The 8,845-nt window shown below is 61.6% G+C and overlaps 1 protein-coding gene across 1 annotated transcript; it reads right to left on the bottom strand.

Annotated features, from left to right (window-relative positions):
• Positions 1–336: 336 nt before the first annotated feature.
• On the bottom strand, positions 337–6,227 carry CALB2 (calbindin 2). The gene is given in 10 exon segments (XM_071757117.1): positions 337–524; positions 787–874; positions 1,139–1,216; positions 1,424–1,479; positions 1,612–1,689; positions 1,797–1,853; positions 2,744–2,824; positions 2,928–3,017; positions 3,112–3,188; positions 6,083–6,227. Coding segments are annotated over 10 exon segments (834 nt in total). The 5' UTR covers positions 6,195–6,227; the 3' UTR covers positions 337–407.
• Positions 6,228–8,845: the final 2,618 nt, after the last annotated feature.

Below are 8,845 nucleotides of genomic sequence, written 5' to 3'. Positions count from 1 at the left end.
TGTCTGCAGCCCCCTGCACTCTGTCCCGGGAGATTTTCCAACCCTCTCCCCAGCTTCATTTTTTTTTCCCCACGGGATGCAGAAAGAGGGACTGGGATCTAGCAGTACTTGAATTTATTTGCAAACTGTTCTTTGGTAAACGAGAAAAACTCAAGAAGAGACAAAAATAACAAAAACAAAACACTCCTCCCTCCCCCCGCCCTCCCCGCCCCCCCCCCCCGAAAAAAAAAAAAAAAAAAAAAAAAAAAAAATCAACCAGGCAGATGGGGTAAAAAGAGTTTTTTCCCCCCCAGGCTGGGATTTGAACGATCTACAGCAAACTCAAGAGCTGGTGGGGGGTTGGGGGGGTCGGGGGGGGTCGGGCAGCAGCACCCCCTCCCCCCCTGACACTGGAGTTTGGGGGGGTCCTACATGGGGGGCTCATTGCAGAGCACGAGCTCCAGCTCCTTGCGGTAGAGTTTGCCCCCATCCGAGAGGTTCATGATGCTCTTCCTGTAGCTGGTGAGCTGCTGGATGTTCATCTCCTGCAAGAAACGGGGGGGTGGGGCACCCCTTTTCTCAGGGGGGGGGCGGGGGGGGGGCAAGCCCAGGCTGGGGACCCCCATCTCCCATGGGGGGGGCCACACACGGGACCAGCATCTCTTCTGGTCCCCGTGGAAGAGGGACACGGGGGGTGGGAGATGCTTCTAAAAGAAGGGAAGGGGAATGGAGGGGGATTTGGGGGAGGGGGGGGGGAAGTCAGAGGGGTCTCCAGGCTCTGTCCCCCAACTTTTTTTCTCCACTCACTTTTTTGTTCTTCTCAGAGAGGTCTTTCAAAAGTGCATCCAGCTCGTTCTCATCAATGAAGCCACTGCCATCCTGGATAAAGAGGGGGGGGGGGGGGACATCACCGCCAACTTGTTCTCCCCCAAGCAGAGCGGATTGAGTGACAAGAATGGGTTGATTGGGTCAAGAAGCTGTGCAAGAACTCTCCGAGGATGGCCCTGTAAGGGGACTGGGCAAGGGAAGGAGGAGCAGGGGGAGGGAAGAGATGCCCAAAACATCCTGCTGGGAAGAGGCTTGCTCTCTGTTATTCTGAGGGAAAGAGTTTTCTCCCTTTAATTGGCTCCCGTTTCCGAGTGAAAAGCCGTTTTGGGGTTAAAGAAGTGTCTTTTCCTGGCTGCTTCCCCCTTATCCCTGCCCTGCTTCTTTTCCAGACTTTTGCACAGGCAAAAGTCTGGAAAAGAAGCAGGGCAGGGGATAAGGGGGAAGCAGCCAGGAAAAGACACTTCTTTAACCCAAAACGGCTTTTCACTCGGAAACGGGAGCCAATTAAAGGGGAAAACTCTTTCCCTCAGAAACAGGAGCAGCCTCTTCCCAGCCAGGAATGTTTTGGGATCTCCTTCCCTCCCCACTGCTCCCTCCTCCCTGCCCATCCCCTTACCGGGACATCTCGGAGAGGCCCAGCTTCCCATCACCATTCATGTCAAACATCCGCAGCTGGGGACAACAAGTGGCACTCGGTCACCCGTCACCACCTCCCTCCCTCCCTCCCTGCCACCCACTGGGGGGGTGACGAGCCCCGTGGGAGAGCTGTGACCCCCCGGGGAGCAGCCTGGGGGTCCCACTCACGATGGTCTGGGTGTACTCCTGCAGCTTGGGCTCATCGTAGTGTCTGTTTGCCTTCTTCAGCAGGTCCGACAAGAAGCCCTGGAAGGAGAGGGCTTTGCTGGTCCCCACCCCCAGCTGTCCCCTCAGGGGATGTCCCCCCCGTGGGGACACAGCTCGATCCTCCCCCCCACACTCCTGCAGCCCACCTTCAGCTCGTTGGCTTCGATGTAGCCGCTGCGGTCGGTGTCGTACCTGCGCCAGGCCTGTGGGGCAGCCACAGGAACGTCAGGAGTGGGCACGGGTCCCACCTTTCCCCTGCCCCGACACGGGGGGGTGACCCCTGAACCCCCTGCTCAGAGCACCCCCCACCCCTGCCAGTGGAGATGGGGTCATCCCACGGCTCCCATCCCAGCTCGTGGTGGCCTCGCGGGTACCACCTGCCCTCCCCGCCTTTGTTCAGCCCCGTGCCAAGAGTTCAAGTGTTGTTATCCTCTGTTATCCTCCCCCTGGCATGTGAGACCAGGCTTTAATATTTAATTACCCCCCCCCAATTAAACAATAGCACCCACTCCTCCCCCCACCTCAGCCCCATACAGTGGGTTGCTCCTCTTTCAGCCATCGCCTCCACCTTGGCTTCATTTTTCAAGCACAAGCTCCCCCACCCCGGGATGCTGCACATCCCCCTTCACCCTCAGCAACACCTTGGTCCCTATTGGGAATTTCTCTTCCACCCCACAGATGGATTCACCCTGTGAGAGGGTGCAGCAAAATTTTGGGGTGGCCTGGACCGGCGCTGTCTGCTCCACCACATCCTTCGGGCACTAAGAACCACCCCACGGGGGAACTGACAGGATTGGCTCCAAATCCCTGAGCTCACCTCACCTGGGGAGTGGGACGAGGTGTCTGCTGCCCTGAGAGGTGCCCACGGGGTGCTGAGGACTGGGAAAACTCAGTGCTGAGGACTGGGAAACCCACCCCTTCCCTCCCCAGGTTCCCAGTGTTGAATCAGAGCCAAGAGTCTGGGGGAGATGGGTGGGGAGGGGGGGTGGCAATGCCAGCTCCCCCTTTCTTTCTTTCTTTCTTTCTTTCTCTCTCCATAGTGGGCACCAGGGATCAAATCCTGGAGGGCCCCAGCACTGCCTGCCCTGCTCACCTCCATGAACTCCGAGCTGGAGCCCACGTGCTGGCGGAAACACAGCAGGAAATTCTCCTCCGTGGGCAGGATCTGGGCCAGCTGCAGGGAAGAGGAGAATATTGGGGGAATATTGGGGGATATGGGAGGACCATCAGCATCCCGGGAGGAACACAAGCATCCCAGGACCATCCAGGCCACTCACCTCTGCCATCTCAATTCTGCCATCCGAGTTTTTGTCATACTTGTGCATGAACTCCCTCATCTTGTCACCCAAGTTGTCCTTTTTGGAGTCCTGCCAGTAAGGACAGGGGATGGGAGCATTTAACCCCCCCCCTGAAGCCTCCAGCAGGAGGGAAGGGGGGAGCAAAACCAGGAGAGCCCCTTACCACACCCGCCCCCTTCCTCGCACTTTCCAGCTCCTGGAAAAAGTTTTCCAGCTCTTTGCCTTCGATGTAGCCATTTCCTAGGGAAAGGAGAAAAAAATGCAGTGAGTCTCCTGAGCCTCACCCCTTCCAGAGAGGAGGGAGGGGTGGCAGCACTTTTTCCCCTCCCCTCCCCCTGCATGGAGCTGCCTGTGGCAGCCCAGGAACACCAGGCAGTGCCTTCCCCAAACCCACTGACACCCACCCGACTTTGCAGGTAGCCAGAGCTCTACTTGTGGTTGCCCAAACTTCTCCCCAGCACCCACCTTTGGGGCCTGGGGGGGGGTTTTGTCCCCAGCCTCGTGTTTGCTGCATTTTTTGCAGCTGTACCCAGGGGGTTTGATGGTCTAAGCATCCCCCAGCACTGGCTCCTCCGAACCCACTGCAGGGACCAGCAGGGGTAAACAGGGAGCACAGGGAGCAGGGACAAGGCACCCAGCACAGCATCACCCTAAAGGGCACAGGATCAGCCCCAGGATTGGTCTCTGAGGTGGCTTCCCCAGGTAACCCCCAACCCTCACTGCCAAGCTCTGGGTGAGGCTGTGGCTCTGACAGAACCCAGGGTATCCACAGCCCCTTCCTGCCTGTGCAGGAGGGCTCAGCCCCCTGGCAATGATGCAGTGGCCCTCGGTGGCTTCAAGGGGGTGGCTGGCATGGCCCGAAGCAGTAGGATCATCGTGCCACAGCCAGGAGATGCAACGAGGACACCAACGCCACAGTGCTGCCACCACCCTGCCAGAAATCCTCCCTCGCCCACCAAACCTCTGGGATACGCCGCCCCTTCCTCCCAAATTCCAGACTGACAGACAGAAGGGGCTCTTCCTTGTGGGCATCCCCTTCCAAAGGCCCATCCCAGCCTCTGGAGGCTTGCACCACGGCACCCTGCTCCGTGACACCTTCAGCATTGGCACCCGTGGGTTCCCAGGTGGCATCTTCTCCCTGCCAGGGCACGGCAGATGGGAATAACCCATCCACATCCTGGCTGGAAGTGCCTGGGGACGGCCCAGGAAACCTTCCCCAGTGGCAGCTACATCCTGATGTCTGAGCAACGTCCCTCCAGGTGGGGACAGAGGGCCCTGGGGTGATGTCAGTGTGGTGGTGCAAGCTGCCAAGAGGCTTTCCACTGCCTTTCCCAGGGGGTTTGGTTTTGCAGGACAGCCCCAGGCTCCTCTTAGTTCACTTGGGGAAAAAAAAAAAAAAAAAATCAGCAAGAGTTTTGAGCTGGAAAAAAAAAAAAAAGGAAAACACCAAGAAAAGCCAGGGCTGGTAGCTTGGTTTCTCCCAGGTGCAGCTTGGTCAGGTCTGATCCGTGTCCACAGGATGGTGGGGTGTAGAGCAGCACAGAAAATCCCCTCTGGAGAGCCATGGAAAATCCGTGTAGCTGCACCTCAGAGCCTCCCTGTGCCACAGAGCCACGGGACAGGAGTGGCTGGCAAAAGGAGGACATCAAAGGCCCCCAGAGGGCATCTCTGAGTGGGTGAAATCCCATCGGAGGGGTTTAAGAGCTTGGGTGAGGCAACCCTGTGCCAAGGGGCTGAACCCGGCTCTCTCCATCACTCAGCAGCAGAGGGAAGTGGTCGGGGGATTGGAGCTCCTGGCTGAGCATCCTCCTCCTCAAGGCCACCATCTCCCTGCCACCTCAGTCCCTCCTCTCCCGGCTGGATTCGTGCCTGCCCTGAGCTTTGGAGATGACGGAGCAGATCCAGGGGTGCAGCAGGATGTGCTGCAGGAGGGCGCTGGACACCCGCACCAGGAGCTGCCCCCTCCCACTGGGATTGGGACCGTCCCAGCTCCCTAACCCCGGGGCTGCTCTGGCACCAGCTCCAGCGGTGACAGGGACAGCCTTGCTGGTGTCCCCCGGTGCTGCGGGGCTGCTGCGGGGCCGCGACGGTGCGGACAGGGGGGCACCCAGCACACGCTGAGCTCCGGCTCAACCGGGGACGCTGCGTGACAAGTGCCAGGGGGATTTTGGTCCCCAAATCCCCCCCCAGGGACGGGAGAGCCAGGAAAGGGCAAGAGCTTTCCTTTCCCAGCGGGCTGAGCCTCCCCCACGCCACGGGGACTGAAATAAACTCTTTGCCCAGCCAAACCATGTTGCGATTTGCATCCCACCTAAAATTCCCACCCCGTCCCCGTCCCGCTCCCCCCCGTTTTTTTGGGGGACAATGACTCTGCGGGGAGATGGCATCCCCGCTGGGGACACGGCCGCTGCCCTGGCAGGGGTTTCGCGGCGCTGGGGACAAGGAGGGGACGGACGGAGCACTCTCGCCATGGAGGGGCCATTCCTCACCCCGCTCCCCCGGTAAGGGACACCCCCTCTGTCACCCCCCAGCTTCCAGGACAGTGGCTCCGCTGTCCCCAACACCTCTAGGTACAGAGGATGGGGCGCGGTGAAGGTGAGGGGATGATGAAAGGGACAGAGAGGGTTCCCTGGGAAAGGACATCCCGGGAAGGGCAGGAGCAGCGCACAGAGGTGACACCGGGCTGCGGCGAATCCCGGCTCTCGGGGGAGCCGGCACCGAGGGGAGGGGGAAAAGAGACCCAGGGCACTCCCGGCTCTGCGGGGCTGGGGGTCCCGCGGGATGGGCATGCCTGGTGGGATGCAGTGCGTGCGTGGGGGTTCCCCGTCCTTTCTCCACGGGGACATCTCCAGGGGTTCTCATCTCCCGGGAGCTCTTCCCGGCAGGACTCCGCTCCATCATCCCGGGGACTTTCCATCATCCCCGAGCGCTCTCCGTTTCCCCCGAGCTGCGGCAGCTGAGGCTCTGCCTTCCCACCCGTGTCCTCCCCAGCGGGATGCCCGCGGTTCCTCCACCCCCCTCTTCCCCCGGCCCCGCACTCCCGGAGACTCCAGGTGCCCTTCCCGCCGGTTTTGGGGTGATGTGGCGGGAGTGGGAAGGGATGCGGGCGGGTCCCCCCGCCACCCGAGACTGACCGTCCGCGTCGAAGTGCCGCCAGACGTCGAGGAACTGTGATGCGGTGAGCTCGGCCAGGTGGAGGTGCGGGGCTTGCTGCGGGCCGGCCATCTCCCGCTGCCGCCCGGCCATCCCGGCTCCCGCCGCCGCCCCGCGCCGCCGCCTTTTATACCCGCCCGCCGCCCGCCGCCTCCCGACACCGCCAGGGGGAGCCGGGACACCGACAGGGACCGGACCGGACCGAACCGGGACAGGGGCACACGGGGAGGGAGAGGGGGACTCAGGGACACGGTGGTAGCCAAGGGACCGGGACGAGGGGAGGCGGCGGAGGGCAGAACAGGGGGATCGGGACGGTTGGAGACGGGAGGGGGGGGACACCGGGAGACCGGGATAGGGGGACACGGGGACTGTGGAACACGGTGGTAGCCGAGGGACCGGGACAGGGGGACATGGAGGGGACAGGACAGGGAGTCAGGAGGTGGGGGAACGACCGAAGGACACCCGGACACCGGCACCGTGGAGAGGGAGAGGGCACCGGGACCGGGACAGCGAGGCATGGGGACTGGGAGAGGGGGACAGGGGGACACGGGAGGGGAACATGGGACCAGGACACCGGGACGGGGAACACTGGGACAGGAGGGGCAGGGGAGAGGGACTGAGGGACAAGGACAGGGGGGTGCCCGCCGGGACCGAGGGACAGCGGGACACAGCGGGGAGGGGGTGACCGGGACAGCGGGAATCCACGGGGGGGTAACCGGGGCAGAGGGACGTGGGGGGACACCGAGAGATGGGGACACCGGCACTGCGGGGAGTGGAGGGTCGGGTCGGGACACCGGCACTGCGGGGTGGATGGCGGTGGAACCCCGGTACTGTGGGGGCTGGGTGGGAGGTTGGGGCATCGGCACACCGGGACGAGAGGGAGCAGCACTGGGCGCTTGTCCCTGCCTTGTCACCTACCCCTGCCCCGTGCCACCTACCCCTGCCCCGTGCCACCTACCCCTGTCCAATGTCACCTACCCCTGCCCTGTGCCACCTACCCCTGTCCAATGTCACCTACCCCTGCCCTGTGCCACCTACCCCTCTCCAATGTCACCTACCCCTGTCCAGTGTCACCTACCCCTGTCCAGTGTCACCTACCCCTGCCCTGTGCCACCTACCCCTGTCCAATGTCACCTGCCCTGCCTGACATCACCTGCTCCTGCCCCATCACCCCTCCCTGCACTGCATCCCCTGCCTCGTCTAACGTCACCACGCCTGCCCTGACACCTGGCTTTGCCTTGTCACCCTGCCCTGCCCTGCCACCTCCTCCTGATTGTCACTCCATTCTTCTAACACGTCCCTCCATCCCTTCCTGTGCCACCCAGAGCTGCCCCTGTCACCCAGCCCTGCACCCCTCACTGACCCCCTGCTCCCCTGGACTCCTTCACGGCTCAGGAGCTGCTGGTCCTGGGGCAGGAGCAGAGCAGGGACAGCCCCAGTGCCACTGCAGCCAGGGGACCACGGCCACAGCGGGGCTGTCACTCGTGCTGTGAGGATGCAGGATCTGGATACTGCTCCCATCTTTTGGAGGAAAGCCCAAGGAGCTCTCAGCTCAAGGCTTTGCCATCCCTGCTGGAGGGAGTCTCCTTGGAGGGCTGGGGGTGCTCTGCCCCCCTTGCTGCCCACTGCCTCGGCAGGGGATTTTCTTTTCCCAAGTTTTCCCAAAGTGCAGGGAAATTTCCAGGCCCAAACAAACAGCCACACGTGGGGTCGGTCGCCAGTTCCAGCACCGAGTGCCCAGGGGAAGCGTTGCCATGGCTACAAGGGGGGGGAAATGAACATAATTCAGCTCCAGCGAGAAGGCTGGGACGGTGGAAGTGCTTAATTAAAGATGAGAAGGAGGCAGGAAAGTTCAGCTGTGCTCAGAGCAGGGATGGCACTGCCAGCAGGCAGCTGCTGGGGGGGTCAGCAGGGGACTGCTCGTCCTGCCAGGCACTGCTGCCTCTTGGTTTTGTCTCTCAGCCCAGAGAAAAAGAGGGTGTGAGGTGCTCCTTCCCAGAGGGCAGAGCCCACAGCCGTTTTTGGGAGCAGGCTGGAGGCCCGAGAGATGGTCCCAGGGCTGTGTGTAGCTCGGTGAGGAGCTGGGGCAGGGCAGGACGCCGGGCTGCAGGCAGGGGATGAGAGATGCTGTGCCAGCATCCCAGGAGGAGAGCAACCCCGGGACACAGAGCAGGGGGATGGCTTCCCCCTCCTCCCTGCAGCTGGAAGCAGCCTTCAGGTAAGCAGGGAGACAGGGATGAGTGTCCTAGATAAGCAGTGCCCCGTTTCCTGGGCTCTGGAATGGAGTCCTCAAAACATTCCTTTTCCCAGGACTGGAGGACAAGTTCCTCCCAGCAGAGTTCCCCTCTCTCCAGAGCTGTTTTCCTGGGGGCTCAGAGCTCCTGCCTCTTCAGGGCTGGATTTCAGGACATGTCCCCTGTGTGCCCAGGCTGAGGGAAGAAAGGATCCAGGGGCCACCATCAGATCCATGGGGAGCAGAGCCCCAGCTCCTGGGGCCACAGCCCAGCACTGTCCCCCTGCTCTCTGCACTGTCCCCCCCCTCTCTCTGCTGATGGAGCCCCAAGTTGGTACCTGGGAGGAAAATTTAGGCTCTGGCAATGCCCTGACCCAGCTCTCCACCATCCCTGAGGAAATGCTTCCTTCAGCCACCTCTGCAAAGCTCATTGCTCCAGGAAGGGGCTTTCTAAGATGGAAAAAAAAAAGAAAAAAAAAAAAAGAAAAAGAAGAGTTTTAGGCTGTGAAAC

Source organism: Heliangelus exortis, chromosome 13 (genome assembly GCF_036169615.1).
Source record: "Heliangelus exortis chromosome 13, bHelExo1.hap1, whole genome shotgun sequence".
Lineage (NCBI taxonomy): Eukaryota > Metazoa > Chordata > Aves > Apodiformes > Trochilidae > Heliangelus > Heliangelus exortis.
The sequence above is the reverse complement of the archived record's forward strand: the minus strand, read 5'-3'. Positions and strand labels throughout refer to the sequence as shown.